The sequence below is a fragment of the Meleagris gallopavo genome, chromosome 9 (genome assembly GCF_000146605.3).
Source record: "Meleagris gallopavo isolate NT-WF06-2002-E0010 breed Aviagen turkey brand Nicholas breeding stock chromosome 9, Turkey_5.1, whole genome shotgun sequence".
Lineage (NCBI taxonomy): Eukaryota > Metazoa > Chordata > Aves > Galliformes > Phasianidae > Meleagris > Meleagris gallopavo.
In genome coordinates, this window is record NC_015019.2 from 1,844,021 (window position 1) to 1,862,073 (window position 18,053).

The window sequence follows — 18,053 nt, forward strand, 5'->3', positions numbered from 1 at the left end:
GTGGCAGTCCCAGCTCAGACAGGAGCGGGGCAGGCTGTGCCCTAAAGCAGTGCCCCACAAGAGAGGGGACAGGACGTGGGGAGTTCACAGGCATAGCATGCAAACGGCCGGAGGTTCTCCACACCAGTCCCTGCCTTTGATCAGGGACTTTTGGCTGATTTCTTCTTCCTGCTCTGCAGACCCGTACCCAGGGCTGGGGTGATGGCTGGGGCTCCCTACGATGCACGGTGCAGAGGGATGAGGATGATTGGGTTCAGCCAGAGGCCGGTGGCTCCTGGGTGGAGCTGCCTGGTTCCACATCTGGACAGATGTGCGCTGAGAACAATCAGGGGTTGTTCTGCTGCAGCTGCCCTTGGCCCGACTGCATCCACTGTGGGCGGTGGGGAGGGCTCAGCCCCCGGCACTGCATGGGTCCAGAGCCACTGTCTGTCTGTCCAGGAGGAACCGCAGCCCAGAGGCAACAAAATGCTCTCCATGGTATGAGCTGCTAAAGGGCAACCCCAGGAAAAGTCAGGCTGCTGTGTCTTTAGATATAATCACATATATATGGAATATGCAAGTAGGGGGAAAATGTTATTATCTATCATTCTGCCAGGCACATCTAGGAACAAAGCAACCGCTCTACTGCTGCACCCATAACAGAGCCAGCCCAGCTTGGGCTGAGACACAGCAGCTCTCTTCCAGGCCCACTGGGGATGTGTCACTGAGGAGCACAGCTCTGTGTCCCTGCTGGGGACAAGGGAAGAGCTGCATCCACCCCAGCTCCCACCCAGAGCTTTGCTTTGTGCCCCCCACCCAAGGGCTGAGCAGTGAGAGCACAGTGGTTGTGTCTCAGGGTGCACAGGAAGGGGTTCCTTACTTGTGGTCCTGGGGTCCTCAGTGGGAGTTGGGGTGTCCAGGCTGTGGGCACATCCCTGGCACAGGGCGGAGGACGAGCAGCTCTATGTGGGGAACTCCTGCAGAGCCCTCTGCTCTCCCAAGCACAGCGTTCCTTCCTGATGCTTCATTTCCACGGTGGTTTCAGTGGATCACCTGAGCCCTCATGCAGCCCTGCCTCCTCCCACTCCAGCGGTTTCTCTTTCCCTTCCTTGTGGTTTTGTGCAGTTTTTCCCCTCCATGGTCGTATATGTCTCCTTTCACACTTCCGCAGCTGCTGACACCCCCTCTCTCTATCTCCTTCCCCCGTCCATGCCACAGCCTATTTATGGGGCTCTGTGCAGGGGCTGGAGCAGAGCGGTGGAGCTGCGAGCAGGGCTGGCGGTGCCACCATGCGGAGTGTCTGTGGGGCAGGATGCCTGCTGTTCTGCCTGCTGCCGGCCATCCTCAGGACCCAGGCTGGTGGGGAGGCGAAGCCCAGGCCTCCACCGTGCCAGCAGGTAAGGCTGCTGCTTCCCAAGGCTGTCACAGCACTCTGCGCTGGTTCACAGCACCCATCCCTCTGTGCAGCAAAGGGAGATCTCACATGCCTCTCCCCCACGGCACTTACCTCATCCAGCCTCCACTTCTACCCGTCCTGTCTCCCCACCTTCCTGCTCCCCTCTGCTCTCCTGGCTTCAAGCTGTTTGCCCATAGCCTTTCCCAGCTGCTCCCCGTCACTTTCAAACCAATAGAACAGTTCCAGGGGATAGGACGGGACAGGGATGCTGTGCAGGGCAGCACTGTCAGTGATGCCATTAACTTTTAATTCACTGCATGAGAGGACAGCCTACAGGGCCAGAGTGTGGGGCTTCTCACACCTCCAGGAGCACCATAAGGCAGACATTGCCTTCCTCTCCCTCACTTATCCTCCAGGGCTTAAGGCTAAGGAGTGCTGGTGATGACCTGCACACAAACCAGCAAATCGCACCATGCACAAAAACAGATGTAAAAAGCGAGATCCTTCACTGCCGAAAGCCCACCCCATGCAGAAGCTGCTGGTCTCCTGAGCAGCTTCTGGTGGCCTCCCCCCTTCCCATTGCAGGCACAGAGCAGACGGCAAAGAGCAGCTCCTCTGCCTGGAGCTGTGCCGGCTGGTGCTGATGGGTTTCCCGTTTCTCTGTAGAGCCCCACAGAGGTGTCCTGCAGGGCTGCTGGGCTGCACAGTTTTCCCAAGGACCTTCCCCAAGGAGTGAAGCACCTCGATCTGTCCCACAACCTCCTTCAGAACCTGTCGGAGAGCCGCCTGCCTGCACTGGGGCAGCTCGAGCACCTGGACCTGCGCTCCAACCGCCTGGAGGCCATCTCAGGGTCGGTGCTGGCCCAGCTGCCACGGCTGCACTCGTTGCTGCTGGGCTCCAACCGCCTGCACCAAAACCGTCAGGACAACGCGGTGACTTTCAGTGCACTGCAGAGTATAGAGGTGCTGGACCTGTCGGCCAACGGCTTGGAGAGCCACATGGTGAGGGGGTCCCTGAGTGGCCTCACTACACTGCAGGTGCTGCACCTGCAAGGAAACAGGCTGAGGCAGCTGCCGGCGGGCATCTTCCAGGGCTCCCCGCGGCTGAGTGAGCTGGATCTCAGCAACAACTACATCATGGACATCGAGGAGGGAGCGTTTGAGGCATTGCGGGAGCTGGTGGTGCTCAGCCTGGCCCTGAACTCCCTGCACTGCCTCTCCAGCTTCAACCTGCGGCAGCTGCAAGTCCTGAACCTGAGCCATAACGCCCTGGAGCTGTTTGGCTGGGAGGAGGGAGGGGGTCCCTACCTGCTCCGGGTCCTCGACCTGAGCCACAACCGACTGCTCTCCTTCCCACAGCTCCCAGCCGCTCACCGCCTCGTGCACCTCAACCTCTCCCACAACTCCATCACTTCCCTGGACCCCAGCTCACACCACCCAGCCCAGTTTGCGCTGCGCTACGAGGAGATGGTGAGCTTCAGCACCTCGCTGGGCACCGCAGCCAGCCTGGCCCGCCTGGCCGAGCTGGACCTCAGCTACAACTGCCTGCAGCTGCTTCCGCTGCTGTTTTTCCGTGCCATGCATTCCCTGTTCACTCTCAGCGTGGCCATGAACTGCCTCCAGGACATCACTATGGAGCTGCTGACCAGGGACGGGGATGGGGACAGGAATGGCACAGCTGTGTGGCAGGAGAACGCAGTGCTCTCCGTGCGCTCCATGGACCTCCATGGCAACGCCATCCGTGCTCTGCCTCGTTGGTTCTTTGATGCCCTGCCCCAGTTGGAAGCCATCGACCTGGGCTCCAACAGCCTTCAGCCCTGTGGGAGTGACACGGGGGAGATATCAGGAGGGGGCTCTCCAAGGGCAGAACCCTGCACCGCCTTCCACACCATCCCCCACCTGCAGCACCTCAGCCTTCGCAGGAACAGCCTCACCCAGCTGCTGCCCCGCACCTTCAGCCGAACGCCACTCCTCTCCTTGGACCTGTCTGAGAACCAGGGCCTGGCCGTGCCACGGGTGGCACTGGAGGGGCTGGAGCACTCCCTGCAGCAGCTCTGGCTGCGGGGGAACCGCATGGACAACAGCGGGGCTGAGATCCCCTGCTTGGATGAGCTCAGGGTGTTGGACCTCTCGGGCAACCGCCTGAGCCTTCTGCCCACGGGTTTGTTCTGCTCCCCACTGCAAACCCTGGATGTCAGCGGTAACCAGCTGCCAGCGCTGCCCAAGCAGGCACTGGTGGGGTGGACCCGCAGCCTGCAGACACTGTGCCTGGCAGGGAACCCTTTCCATTGCTGCGAGCTGGGCTGGCTGGATGCTCTGCAGGCAGCTGGTGTGCAACTGCCCGACCTGCACTGCGCACGCTGCATCCACCACAGCATCGCAAACAGGACAGCACCACTCAGCAGCCACCCGCCGTGGCCGTGCCCACAGCCCTGGGATGGCAGCTCAGTGCTGGTGCTGGCAGCCCTGCTGGGTGTCCTGCTGTGTGCAGGCTGCAGGGTGTGCTGGCTGCGGGGCCACGGGATGGGCATCCTGCTGCCCCAGCCCCAAACAGACAGAGTGGCCGAGGGGAGGCCAGCACAGAGCAACACTGAAGTATAGCCAGGAGAACCAACTGCAGCTCTGTGTTGTCAATAATACTATTAATATGATTATATTTCAGACACCTCTCCCAACACTCTGCGGTCTGCGGATGTGATCGCGCACACCCAGCGCTGGGCAGGCACCAGGCAGAGCTGGGTTCCTGCAGCCCATTCTTTGCAGGGAGGAAGTTGCCCCATCCGCAGGGCCATGAGCAGTGTCAGGAGAGGTTCTGCCCTCTGCTCATGGGAAGGGAATTGTCCCTGCAGCCAGGAGCGTGGTGCCACCACCGTGAGTTCGGCAGCCCGGCTCCCAGCTGGCACACGTAGGGTCAGCAAAGGATGGACGAGGCAGCAGACGGGTGCTGGCTTTGCCAAGGGGCTGAGAAATCAAGGAGAGCAACCAAAGAAGGACAAAGAGGGACTGAGGTGTGGAAATCAATCCAGGGAAACGGTGCATGGTCCTCTGCATCTGTGTCTGATTCAACAAGCTGCTCTCTGGGCTGCATCCCACGGTTGCTCCCAGGAGAGCCCCATGGTTTTGGTGTTAGAAGCTTTCTCTTGGTTGAACATGAGGTTGAGAGATCTGAAGGATGTTGGTACCAAACTGAAATGTTTGTGTCAAAAAGCTGTGTCAAAGTGATTTGTGCCCAGCTGTGGGACAATGCAACTCCTAGTCTGAGAGGAGCACTGTGGCTGACAGCATTACAGATTTTCTAGAAAATCAGTTGAGAAATCCAGCAAAACTAATTCTTTCCAGTGGAAACCTTTCACATGTCACTGAATCACTCCATTTTCAAAGTAAAAGAAATTTTATCAGAAGTTCCCAACTGGCTGCTCTGCTAACTTACGTGGAAATCACCTTGTCTACAACTAACTCGAGTTAATAGTTGAGCTTTATCCCCTTTTCTCCATGGGATCAGGAGCCTGGTTGGGAGCTGTGGGATGCAGTGGGCAGAGTCCCCCTCGTGCTGCCCCTCTGATGGGCACAGCCCACACCTCCCCCAGCTCTGCTGTAGGATAACACACACTTGGGCTGCTGTGCTCCCACTCTGTGTTGCACCCAACTCACACAGCCACGCACGGCCACGACAGCAGAGCTGCTGCTGGAGCTGTCCCTACTTTTGAGTTTTTGCTGCTTCTGATCTTAAAGCCACCACCCCTGTACTGCATGCAGGTGGGATTTATGTTTCCAGCAGCTGTGGTGTTCGCTCTGTGGCTTCGGGATGGGACCGGGGCTAATGGCAGCGCCTCTTCCCCGTCCCATCCCCATCTGCACATCCTCCAGGACCTCTGCCCTGTGCCCTCCTCCCGCAGGACGGTGCCACCGCTGCTTCCCATTATCACTCCGTACCGCCGCCTCTGCTGCGTGACTCAGTGCCACCCCCGCCAGCCACTCCTGCCTCATTGGTGAGGTCGAGCGTGTCATGCATGACACTCTTTTCGTCTTTGCTGGGGCTCTGGCCAGACGGGGACCCGCACCTCCCTCTGGCAGCCACAGAGCTGCTGGCAGCGAGCGGGGAGGGAAGGCAGCTCCCAGGCATCCCCTGCCTTGTTCAGATGCAGACAGCTGTTGTGCAGCTGGGTGCCCCCACCCCGCCGCCTTCTATCCTGGTGCCCTGGGGACAGGGCGTGCAGCAGAGCCCAGTCTGTGCTGGGACACTTCTGTCACAATCGCCCCATGGCAGTGTCCCCACGTGCTCTGTTCCCTTTGAGCTGCACGCCCGTGGTCTCTGTCCCCAGTTGTAAGGTGCCGCTGACCCAGGCAGAGCTGAGCGAGTGCCACGGGAAGCAGAGACAGACCACTATTGTGTGTCAGTGTCCCAGCAGCTCAGCTGATGGGCTCCTCAGGAAGGTCGCTGCCTCCCTCAGCCTGTGCTGAGGTCACCGACACCTCGGAAAGAGGAAGGAGGTGGTTTGGCTGAAGTCAATTGTCACAACCACCACCACAGGGGCGCCTCCGGTACCACCCGCAGCCCACGACATGACAGAGGTGGGCCTGGGGGCCGGAGCGGAGGCCACACTTCACAGGTGTCCCCCCCGCTCTCACACCGTACCTGTCCCCAGCTGTGCATCACTGCACTTTCTCCCAGAGAGAGAAGAGGACGCCTTTCCCAGGCTGGGAATCCCCTTCCTCACCTCCTCCTGCCTCAAGGCAGCTCCGCATGGAAGTGGAAGAGGTATTTTTAGCGCTTGCCCTGCATTCACTTCATGGATGAGGCTAGAAAGAGGAAGTGACATCAAACAAAGGGCGGCTTTGGCTTTAAAAGGAATCCTTTCTTTCCTACCACTCAGTCATCGCAAAACTTCTGTGAAGAGGGGTTGGTAGAAATGACCTGGTGGGAGGCAGCGAGTGGGAGGCAGGAGGTTGATGTCAGACATGGGTGCTCAGGGCCCAACCGCCGCCATCCCACTGCCACCTGTCACCCCTCCAGATCCCAGACCACGACGCCATCCACACCCTTAGCAATTTTCCTGGCGGTGACACAGCCAATGGGGGCACGAAGCAGACTGCTGAGGGTGGGACCTGCTGGCCCCAAGGAGAGAGAAGGCAAAGACCCCGAGGGGAAGGGGTGGCCCTCACAGCAAAGCCATTGGCCAGAAGGTGGCAATGTGCCCCCCCCAGCTAGGACCGTGCTTTGCCCATCTCTGCTGCCCTTCCTGCCCGAATCCCCCCACAGCACGGCTGTGCTGACAGGTGTTTGTGAGGGGCAGCTGCTGGCCTTTCGGCATGACTGCTGCCCCATGTGCGTGGTGGGACGCTGCAGGCTGAGCACGTGGTGCGCAGAAAGCACCCGAGCATCTCCCAGCACTGACAAACGCTGCTTTTCCTCCTCAAGAAACTCCTCGCGCCTCCAGAAGCCGCACAGATTTCCCCCCGATGTCCCCCTCCAGGCACAAGGCATTTCTCCATTCATCAAGGTTGAAAAAAGGGGATTTACAGAGAGAAAAATTTCACGACACCAGAATCTTCGGGGCTGGAGTGAAAGGCCCATTTGGGCTCACAGGAGGGAGAAGTGTGGACACTGCATCTGGTTCTGGCCAAGGTAAGAGAAGGATCTGCAAAAGCCGTGGTGTGAAGGTGGGAAGGCAAGAAATGTCAGGGACTTCCAGAGACCCTCATGTGCAGTGGTGTCTATATGGCAAACCCATCACGGCAGGGGCTCCAGGGCGAACGTGTCCCTTCACAGCCCTTGGCAGAGCTGGGTGGGATTCACAGATTGGTTCCCCTCTGCCATTCAGCACCTGGGATTGGAGTGGGTTTACTTTACAGAGGACGGCAGTGCTGAGCCTGAGGTGTGGGAGGAGCAAAGCAAGCAGCAGCTGCCCCAGACAGCAGGGATGCTGCAGGAGGTGCTGGGCTGGTGAGGGAGCAGCCGAGCTGGAGCTGAGGAATTGCCTCTGGCCCTGCAGTGCTTCTCTGTTCTGACCATGGAGGCTGTGCCGGGCAGTCTCTCTGCCTTTCTTTTTTTTTTCTCTTTTTGTTCAGTCCTTTGTACTTACACTTGGGATTTGTGACCCCAGCCTTTTCCTTTGTCCATGGGCACAAAGCACTGCGGCCTTTCCATCCCAATAGAGCACTCCGGGGAGGTCAGCCATTCACGCTGTGCATCCCAGCTCTGGTTCACGTGACAGCGAGTCAGTGGGAGGTCAGGGGGTGCTCACCAAACAGCAGCGACGTCCTGCAAAGGGAAAGCACCTCCTGCTAGAAGGGAAGTGGCACAGCGAGGGAGAAAGCACAATCCCAAAGGAGAAGTCCCAGATATGAGCCCAGCTGCTGCCCTGCAGTGCATCCCAGCAGACCCAGCAGCAGCTCCTTGCAGCTGAGAGCTGCATGCAGGCAACCCGCAGTACCAGGCTGGGAGGTTTCCAGAGCCCTGCTGGTTGGGAAGCTGGCTGTGCTGTGTCTGGGAGGAGTTAACAGCAAGCAAAAAAAGAAAAAAAAAAAATCCAGAAATCAGTATCATTCCTTGCCATCCCTTTTGTCCCTTACTAATGTCATCGCTGCCTGATTCCCACTAGTCTACATCTCCTGCTTATGGGGGCAAGTTTTTATCTGCTGAGAAAAGAAGCGTGTGCTTGCTTTGCAAACAAACGGCTCTCCTTGAGCGGCTGAAGGTGATATCCCCTTGCACCAAGCTGCTCTGTGCTCCCTGAGGAGCAGCTGATTCAGGGCTGACCGCAGCAATAGTGGGGCACTTGACCAGTGAGATCCCACTCCAGGAGCACCCAGGCTGGGGATCAGAGCCAGGCAGTGGGGGTGGCCACTCCATCCTCCCCCAACAGCTGTGAGCTGTGAATGGCACCAAAACTGCCTTTGTTCCCCTCCCCAGTGGGCAGGACAGAGGCCAGAGGGTATAAAGGGAGCAGAGGCCCTGCTCACAGCCCTGCTCCCAGTCCCATCCCCAGCCATGGGCCGACTCGCTGTGCCCACTGCCGCAGTGCTGCTCTGCCAGCTGGGGCTCGCCATGGCCATCCAGTGGCTGTGAGTAATGGACAGCAATTGGGGGACAGGAGGAGGCTCCCTTGGGTGTCCCCTGCAGCAGTTTCCTGGGGTCTGCCCATCTCTCATTCCCTGTGTCCCCATCCCAATGCCTGCAGACCCCAACTTCTCATCCCCAACCTCTCGTCCCCATCCCAGTGCCCATTATCCCCACCCCTGTGCTTGTGGTCCCCTCACAACACAACCTCTCTCAACAGAGCATTGGCAGAGAACGGCAGCGGAGTGTCCTGGGACAGAATCCACCACTGCCGGCTGCTGGCTGGGCTCGTGCCCGACCAGGTCCAGATATGCCGCAGGAACCTGGAGGTCATGCACAGCATCGTTCAGGCTGCCAGCGAGACCAAGAGCATCTGCCAAAAGACCTTTTCAGGCATGAGGTGGAATTGCTCCTCCATCCAGCGTGCTCCCAGCTTTGGTCCTGACCTGCTGAAAGGTAAAGAAGAGAAAACTTGCTGCCATTACACCGGTGTTAATCGTGTGCCATTCGATCTGCAGGAGATGAGACATCTCCCCCTTTCTTTCCAGGGACCAGGGAATCTGCCTTTGTCCACGCGCTCTCCGCCGCCGCCATTGCACACTCCATTGCCCAAGCCTGTGCTTCAGGGTCACTCCCGCTCTGCTCCTGCGGCTCTGTCCCCTCTGAGCTCCCCGGGCCGGACTTCAGATGGGGTGGCTGCGGGGACAACCTGCACTACGGCCTCCAGCTCGGTGCTGCTTTTGCTGACAGCCCCCTAAAATCCAGCATGCTGGGGTTGCAGGCTCTGAGGGCCATGAATTGGCATAACAACGTGGCAGGAAGGCAGGTGGGTACGGCCCACGGCCCCGTGAGGTTGGATATTAGGAAAAATTTCTTCTTGGAAGAAGCACAGCTGCACAGGGAGTGATGGGGCCATTGTCCCTGAAGGTGACCCGGAACCATGAGAATGTGGCACTGAGGGATGCAGTGATTGGTATGGTGGGGTGGGTTGGGGATCTAAGAGGGCCCTTCTAACCTCAGTGATTCGATGATTCTGTGATGCAGGGAGCAGAGCTGCCTGAGGTAAGGAGGTAGGCTCCAGAGGAGGACACAGTGTTCCTGAGCCTTTGTGAGAGCTGGGGAAGCTGCCTCCCCACTATAAGCTCCACCAGGGCACTTCCCAAGGGTCAGGTTCTTATCACAGGAGAACAAGGCAGGATGAGTCCTCAATTGCTCCACTGAAAGAAGGCACTTTCTGGCTGTCCCAACAGCACCATTGTCTTTCGCCTCTAAATGAGAGGGGAGAAGTCTCTCTGGTGGCAGTAAGCAGCTCGGCTCTTCCATCTCTTGAAAATGACTGTGGATGTTCTTACAAATCTGTCAGTGGAGTGGGAACCAGGAGCAGCCACTAAATTCTTATTTCCACCCTCTGCAGGTGCTGAGTGAGTCCCTGGATACCAAGTGCAAATGCCACGGTGTTTCAGGCTCCTGTTCGGTGAAGACCTGTTGGAAGGCACTGCCGAGCCTGGGTGAAATTGCCTCCGAGCTCAAATCCAAATACCTGGCAGCCATCAGGGTGAGCCACCGCCTCGTGGGGCACAGGAAGCAGCTGAAGCCCACAGAAACAGACATCAGGGTGATGAGAGACACGGACCTGGTTTATCTGATTAACTCCCCCGACTACTGCACGCCCAATGTCCACCTGGGGTCTGTGGGGACACAGGATAGGTAAGGACCAGCTGCAAATATGCTCTAAGAGCCGCCGGGTGGGAGCCAGCACTGTGGGTGGGAGGCACACTGCCTCGCTCTGACTGCATCCCCCCTTGGCAGGCAGTGCAGCAAGACGTCTGCAGGCAGTGATGGCTGCGACCTGCTATGCTGTGGCCGTGGCTACAACGCTTACATGGAGGAGGTGGTGGAGAGGTGTCACTGCAAGTACCGCTGGTGCTGCTACGTGGTGTGCAAGAGGTGCCGGCGGCTGGAGGAGAGGTATGTCTGTAAGTAGTGTGGGGCGTCACAGCAGGCAGCAGGACTTGCGTTGAGTCCTCCAGTGTGCAGCTGGAGAACGGGCACCATCTGCAAGCAGTGCTCTGAAGGGGATTATGCTGCAAGCCTGGACTCTGGAACTACAACAGAAGACCTCAAACTGGGTGATGATGGGAAGCCTCAAACCAGAGGACGACCTCTGTCCTGTCTCACCAGAGTGAGACAAAGGGCTGCCCTCCTGCAGTGGATCAGCATCTGGCCCTCTGTCTCCAGCTGGGGACAACCATTTATCACTCGGCCCCGTTCTCCAGGGGTGAATGGGGACTTTGCACTGCCATTGTCCTTTTGCAGGAGGCTTTTGACAGTGGCCTGAAAGCCAGGAGTGATGGATGGGAAGACGTGTAAAGAGTTGTTCACTGGGGAGAAGGCTGCAGGAAAGAAAACTGCTGAGGTTGAGGGGTCCTGATAGACCCTCTGGAGCCAGGTTTCTGCTGTGGGCTCACCCAGCACCACTGAATGTTGCTCCTCACAGGCAAACACTGTTCCAGAGCTCTTTGCAGTGTCTGAAATAAAGAGCAGAGGCAGAGTCAGTTACGGCTCCAGGAGACAGAACTCGTTGCTTTCCTCCATGACCCGCATGGAGATGGCTGCAGGTCTCACAGTTACAAGACTTCAGCTGTGGCTGATGGAAGTTGCTCCTTCCACCCTCTGACCCCAGGTGTGCTGACACTGGCCTGGGGAGAGGACGGGACTCCAGGGTCCTGAAGAAATAAGCATGACTCTTCAGACTGATTGTAAGTGGGATTCAGGTGTGTGTTGCTTAAATAAATGTACCATACTGTGCCTCTGTGACAGACCCACGTGTCACCTCCTCCCACCACTCCCTTGGCATTCAGCTGGCTCCAGAGAGAAGGCTGGAAGGAGAGTGTGAAGCACAGTGCGTAAGGTTCCGGTAGCTGGAAACAGAGGCAGCTGGGGCTCATTTTCTGATCTGCATGTATGTGGGTTGGAACACAGTGTGTATCAAGGATAGGGTCCTGATTCACCTCATCCTTCCCTCAGTTGCCATGACTGCTTTTAGCAGGAGAATCGGAGAAGCGCTTGCATAGAATGAGATTCCAGGTCGTGCAGCCTTGGGAGAGAAGGGATGAACTTAAACGTGTGTGTGCTGAGGAGAACCCACAGCACGAGGTGTGCAGGTAGATGTGCCTGAGATCCCAGGATGGCTTCCTGCAGCTCCCACCACGACCTAGAGGCTCTGGCAGCCTTGCGTGCGCCTTGTGTAATTTGTGGTTTGCATTGAATGGAGCTGGTTGTGCTCAGCCCCGAGTCCAGCTGTAAGATTACTCATTTCCATATTCATTCAATCATTTTAACAGCCTCAGCTGGGTCACAGAATCAATTCACATGCTTTTGTTGTAAACTATCCCCTCCATTTAATGTGCTCCAGGTTTCTCTAATAACAATGAGTAAGAGCTGAGAGTCCAAGGTGGCTCGAAACAAGGCTGGGAGCTGGAAGCCCAAATCCTCAGGGGTGAACCATATGCACACTTGGCTAACCAAGTGAGTTAGCCATCATTATCAGTTGTTGTGCAGCACTGACTCGGTCTGGCTGCTGACATACAGCCTTCCCAGAGCCACAGGAAGGCCACAGCTGAGAGGCTTCCGCTGCAGCTGCAAGGGCAGAGGAGCTATCTCCTGTTTGTCTTTTAAAATACAATTAGGAGTTAGTCACCAGCATTCCTCAGAAAGAGGGGCTTCAGCTGCAACCGAGGACCTGAGTACAGAGGTGATGCAGGTACTTAATTAGGAGGACTGCTTAAATACCTTCCCCATAGCCACCCCCACACCGCAAGATCACAGAGAGGTGAAACCGGGAGGGGCTGTGAACTCTTCAGAGCATTGCGAAACGAGCTGGGGAGAAAAAAAGAGGGGAAGGATACTGTGAAGGGAGAGATTCCACCAGGAGGGTGGGAAATGTGATTTGCATTTGGTAACTGCAAACACACATTGCCTGCGGTGGAGGAGAGGAGCCACAATAGCTAGGAGCGCCCTGGGGAGATGTCCTGATTCCCCTCCTAGAGCGGTCCTGTTTGAATTTCTGCCTGGGAAAAGGCAGGATCAAGGGCGGAATATGCAGGGCCCTCTCCTCCTCTTGCTGCTTGCATTCTCGCTGCAGGCCCAGCAGGGAAGGGCTGGAGGGGCGGTCGGCAGTGGGATGCTGGGTTCCATCTGTGTCCTGCGGGAGATGGGGAAGTGCTGTAATTAGCTGAAGGGTGCAAAGGGGTCAGGCTGGCAGGAGGGGCTGCGGTGGGGTGGTGGCAGTTTGCTGACAATGTTTAGAATGGGAAGTGCTGCAATCTGAGTTTGCAGCTGGAATTTCCAGTCTTGTGAGATCTGCTAGGCTGGAGGAGTCTCCTCAGGACTGGGACTCAGAGCAAAACCCAGCAAGAGATGCAGAGGGAATAAACTATCTGCTTGGCTCCAAGGTCTGCTGGGTGGATTTTCTCTCGCTAGCCCTGCCAGGGCAGGAAAGCCAGCAGAAGGCTGCTAAGGGCACACAGAGCCCTGTTTCCCCAGGCCAGCGCAGGCACCCTCCAAGGTAGTAAAAGATAGGAAAACTTGGACCCTGACATCACCCTCAGGTGTCTTCCAGCACCCATCAGTGAGAGGCTGCCAGAGAAAACGTGCAGGAGGGCTTTACCTGAGCTGCCTACAATTTCACTTCCATCGCAAATGCCTCAAGGTGTGGAAGGTGCCTTTTCATGACCTGAATTAGCTGGACAACAAGTGGCAGCAGTGTCCCTGATGCTCTGTAAGGATTATGGAGCCCTTCAGGCACATCCTCCCTTATTTCTTTTGCCCCATTTTCGCAATCAGTCCTCTCTACATCGTGGCAGGCTGCCGTCATTACCCTCTGCTTCACAACCCCTCATTGGGCTCAACGCTAATGTGACAGATGTACCTCTTTGACTTCTCTGTCATTACCCATTTTCCCCATGTCTTTTTGTGGCTTTTTTTTATCTGTCTCTGGAAACGAGACTCCCGGAGTTGAATGGTCATGGCAGCAGCTCTTCACTTTGCATTGCTGTAAACCAACATGGGGGAGATGGCTCTGAATGGAGTTCGTGCACAGAAGAAAACCATCCTTCTGCAAGCAATTTGATGAGAATCAGGCAAAGGGTTTGCTCCGAAAAGCCTCCTCTCTGTTATTGCTTGGCTTTTGTGTTTGAAAAGAGTAAAACAGGTGTAAACATGACTGTTCCCTGCTGGTTAAGGATGCTGCTTAACTAATTCTAGGAGGACGTTCCAAGCAAGGGTAATAAGCTGTTGGTAAATAAGTAAAATCTATGGGGGAAGAATGGCACTGCCTTCAAGGACAAGTGGGGATATTTCTTCCCTACAGCCCCAGAATGCAACGCTGAGAGGAGAGTGCTTGAAGATTCCATCTGCACCAGCACAGCTCCTTCCTCCTGCTGACCCCATGGATGGCTGAGCCAGAACAAGGGGAAGGCACAACTGAGGTCACTGTTTGGGGCTCAGCTTTTGATCAGTGCCTGTTCTGTTGTAAGGATCTGGGGAATGTTACCTTGACCTTTGGTGTTTACAGTATCACACCACCAGATACAAACATGAGCAACGACTTGTATTTAAGGAAAAACCCTTGTCTCTTTGTTCTCCTTTATTTCTAGGGTGTTCAGCAATGTCATGAAGTCTTGAGGATGACAAGTAACAAACAGGGATTGCCCTTGTGGGGATCTTCAACTGAGAGATGTAGGCAAGTAACAGACATAAGACCAGAGGGGGAACTGGTCTGCAGTCTGAGGGCCCTTAAGCACAGCTTAAAGGGCAGCTGCAGCAATGGCTGTGCTGGATTCAGAGAGGAAGGAGACTTTCATCCCTTCCCTGAGGCTCAGCAGGCTGGAAACCCTCCCAGCTCTGCACCCCTCAGTTCACCAAGTTGCAGGGCACAATTCCCAGATGAAAAAGGCTTCTACAGAGAACAGCACTCCTGTAGTGGCAATGCTAACTTATGGCCTGAAGCAGTGATGCAGCAGCTGGTGGGAAGGCAGGGCCACCCAGGGGAGCTCAAGTGCACGCAATGCACTGAGTGATGGAAGGGATGGAGTCAGGATCCACCCCTGCACAGCCCTCATTTAAGGGTTGGCAGTGGAAGTGAGGGTATCTCTTGCTGGAGATCTCTGCCTACCTGGGCTCTTCCAAATGTAAGCAGCTCTTTTCCTTCATTTCTGCATCTGTGGCTGCTGCATTTGGGCTCGTTCTCATTTGCTGTAGCTGAAGACTTTACCACCCTGCTATTATCATCCCATTACATCACTGCAACTCCAAAGTTAAAATCTCGCTTGGTGCTTGCTTGTTGCTCTCCAGAGCAAAACTAACATGTCAGAGAGAGCATGATGCTACCTGCTCCTGTTCCAGCACTCTGGGGCCTTTTCCAACTATCTTTCTGCTAGTACAGAAAAGGTGCCGTGGTCCTCCTGTTGAATGATGAAATAGTATCACCCTCCTTCTGTTTACCTATGGAGAAACTGCCTCTGAAGACAATCAGAAAGTGAGATAAGGTGGAATGAGGGCTGCAGAACAGCCTCCCCTGCAAAGCAGAAGCAGGCACGAGCCCATGAGCTGCCCAGGGTCTCTGTGCCACGGGGCTTTTCCAGGCATGCCCTAGAAGTGCAGCCGGACAGATTTGGAGGACTTTCTCAGTTTGCATATGTGTCAGCCTTGACCACTGTGCAGTGGAGCAAGGGATTTCCAGGCATGCTTCTGTCTGGCTGAAGCATTACTGGTGTGTGCTGTGCTACAGGGGATAGCAGGAGCTTTGACACCTTCCAGGTGGCTGGATGCATTTGTAATATGCTGGTGCTCCTGGGGAGCACAAAATGAGCCCTCTGGTTGTGTACTGTCAGATGCTCTGCACATATGCCTTAAATGCAATACACCACAGCAGTTCTAGGTTTGCTGCATGTATAGCAGAAATCATGAGGGCATGTTTCATGGCTGAGAAACATAAGAGCTGTCCAGAACCCGTGGCTGGGCCCTAGATGTTGACTTTATGCTGAAAACCTATCACACTGAGACAACGAGAATGGGAGAGCAGGAGAAATCAATCCTACTTGTCAAAGCTGGGACACTCCTCCTTTTCACATGTAGCAGGACTAATCACAGCCACCATCCCTACCGTCAGGGTCTTGCTGGGTTACTACACCTGCCAAAGAATCATTTATTTTTCCCTTGTGTTAAGAACACTAGCTCTGTAATTGGAAGAGGCAGCTCAAAAAAACCCCCACATCCTGCCAGTCTGTAAGAGGACACCATGCACAGGTACGTGCACCTCATTATAGTGAGGCTGGAGAGCAGACAGACCACGGGCAGTTTGGTCACTAGCCCTTATTGACTTCATTCTCTGCGGTGTAAGTGAAGTCTGTTCTGGACCATATGGGACAGCAGACAAAACCAGGGGTAGTTAACTGCTAGCAAGGAGCTTTAGGAGCCTCCAACTAGCAAACAGGTTTGCCCACTTGGCTCTTCCTTCTCCATCTTGGAGGAAGCAGGGCTTAATGTAGATTTCCTGCTCTCTCAGTCCAGCTTGCATGGTGAGCAGTGATAACGTGCTGCTTGAGGCTGGTCCTGTGCTGCCACTGATAGTCTGGGTCAAAACTGACCCCTCCCTCCTTCCCAATTTTAAAGAGAGGGAAAGCAGGCTGAGGTCCTGGGCTCCATCCTCAGCCTCTGCACAGCTATTTGGAGAGCAAGCAGATAGCTCCTCGTGAACCTGTCCAGCTTGTTCTGAAGGCTTCCAAGAAGAATGCCCAAAGGAGACGTTTAATCTTTAACAAACAGAGATATTCTACAGGCAATGTGATCTCTGAACTGCTTAGAGGCTTGATATCTTGATAACACAAAGGTGACAGCATTCACTCCAGCATTCTCTATTGCTCTGATCCTCAAAATGTTGTTGAAATTTAGAACCTTGGGGAGGGTGACGATATGACAGGTCTACTGTGGGTTTTAAATAATGCACACAAAGGTGAAAGATGCTATATCAAGTGCGTTGCTGCCTCTCTAATGAAAGTGAACTGTCTGTGATTACTGGGGATTTCACAGTATCTTCTGCTAGTGACCAACGAACGGCTGTAGATTCCTGGCCCTGTTCTACTTCCAGTTACTACATTAATTAGTTTTCCCACCGCTGGACATACTGTTTTTTACTTCCTGCCTTGCGTGCAGGATTACCACAGAATGATGTGTTAAGCTGTTGACATAGCTCACACCACTGGTGCCTGCGTCTTCAATCAAAAAATGGTCATGCAGAGGGAGGATGAGAGAAAAGTACAACCATCGAGATGCACTCAGCACACAGCATACAGGATCCTAAACCCTGCTTCAGCTTTTATGATTAACTTTTTATCAAGCTATCGCATGCACGCATGAATAAAGAGAACAGAGCAAATCATAAACTGACTCATCTGTGGAAACTGAGTGCTTCCAGCCTGCTCTGAATTATTGTCACACCATATAAATTTTTCACATTAGGTCAATGACTTGTATCGTGTTTCTGTGTTTGTAAAAGTCCAGCTTTAACCCTTACCTACCTTATGCCTGTTTTAATTTCAGGGGTACATAAGGGACTCAGGAGACAACAACAAAAAAAAGAACATGTGGAGAAGAAATGGCAGTAGGCACTGCACCTGAACAGCAAAACACAGCACTACGCTGCCAAGTGCCCATGGGTGCTGTGTCACATTCCAGACCCGGGCTGTGCAGCGATGGCCGTGTGCAGAACGAGCCCCCAGTGCGTCCCAGCCTTGACGTCCCCAGGTGCCATCAAGGCTCTTCCAGGAGCAGGATAGGCCCACGTGAAGCACCTGCCTGACCTGGGGCAGGGCGTGCTGACTTTCTGACCAGACGTTTCTGCAGTACTGTGATTTGGGGCCCCCGGAGGCCCCAGGGCAGTGCCCGCTGTGTGGGTGTCACAGCGATGGCTTGGCTCCCTCTGGTGCAGCCGCACGAGCAAAACACAGCTGGCTGCACCCAGCCGAGGGAGCTGAGCCCGGCAGGGCTACCAGCACGGGGTGCTTGGGCACAGCGGCTCGTTCTCCTGATCTTGGGTTGGTCTGATTGGTTTTACAGTGACTATTACGCATTCTGGAGCGAGCACATCCAGCTCCGGCTTGGCTCCTGCTGCACTGCGCTGTGTGGATAAACTCTGGCCTTCTGTTGTCATTTTTATTTAACTAACAGAAATCAATGAGGATAACGGAAAGAAACTCGCACCACTGAACAAAAACAGCAAACAACCTCTCCAGAGGAGGGGATATGGGAGCAGCTGGAGCGGCTCGGTGCGATCCGGGATGGATCCGAGTGAGCCCTGATCTGCGTCACTGCACGGCGCTCCGGGGCCAAGAAACGGGCAGCTGCTGCCACGTCTGGGCGAAACTGGAGGCTGAGAGGTGAGCAGATCCAGATAGGTGCATCCCTAACTCTGATTTGCCCTCTGATTTGTTTCCCGATGCGACGTTCTGCTTTGCGTTACGCTCCGCGCTCGGTTCGCAGTCATTCTGTGACCGCAGTTCCGCGCGCTCACGGCCCGCGGCGGCCCGGCCCCGCCCTCACCAAAATGGCGGCGCCACT

The 18,053-nt window shown here is 55.4% G+C and overlaps 2 protein-coding genes across 3 annotated transcripts; both read left to right on the forward strand.

Annotated features, from left to right (window-relative positions):
• Positions 1-38: 38 nt before the first annotated feature.
• LOC104912148 (transforming growth factor beta activator LRRC32-like) lies at positions 39-6,157 on the forward strand. The gene is made up of 2 exons (XM_031554638.1): positions 39-1,376; positions 2,042-6,157. Exons 1-2 carry the CDS (start codon positions 1,269-1,271, stop codon positions 3,974-3,976), a joined length of 2,043 nt encoding a protein of 680 aa, XP_031410498.1. The 5' UTR covers positions 39-1,268; the 3' UTR covers positions 3,977-6,157.
• Positions 6,158-6,180: 23 nt separating this feature from the next.
• On the forward strand, positions 6,181-14,061 carry LOC100538380 (protein Wnt-11b-like). Of its 2 annotated transcripts, none has more exons than XM_031554641.1 (5): positions 6,181-7,001; positions 8,656-8,891; positions 8,984-9,261; positions 9,850-10,142; positions 10,245-14,061. In XM_031554641.1, exons 1-5 carry the CDS (start codon positions 6,286-6,288, stop codon positions 10,417-10,419), a joined length of 1,698 nt encoding a protein of 565 aa, XP_031410501.1. In that variant the 5' UTR covers positions 6,181-6,285; the 3' UTR covers positions 10,420-14,061. The 2 variants fall into 2 exon arrangements, with proteins under 2 accessions (XP_031410501.1, XP_031410500.1); XM_031554640.1 differs by lacking the exon at positions 6,181-7,001 and adding an exon at positions 8,277-8,440.
• The last annotated feature ends 3,992 nt before the right edge of the window (positions 14,062-18,053 follow it).

Bases quoted from the DNA above. Each gene is read 5' to 3' on its own strand.
- LOC104912148 (XM_031554638.1), top strand. From the start codon at position 1,269: ATGCGGAGTGTCTGTGGGGCAGGATGCCTGCTGTTCTGCCTGCTGCCG. The intron at 1,377-2,041 runs GTAAGGCTGCTG...GTTTCTCTGTAG, and splicing joins GGCCTCCACCGTGCCAGCAG to AGCCCCACAGAGGTGTCCTG.
- LOC100538380 (XM_031554641.1), top strand. From the start codon at position 6,286: ATGACCTGGTGGGAGGCAGCGAGTGGGAGGCAGGAGGTTGATGTCAGA. The intron at 7,002-8,655 runs GTAAGAGAAGGA...CTCTCTCAACAG, and splicing joins TGCATCTGGTTCTGGCCAAG to AGCATTGGCAGAGAACGGCA. The intron at 9,262-9,849 runs GTGGGTACGGCC...CACCCTCTGCAG, and splicing joins ACAACGTGGCAGGAAGGCAG to GTGCTGAGTGAGTCCCTGGA.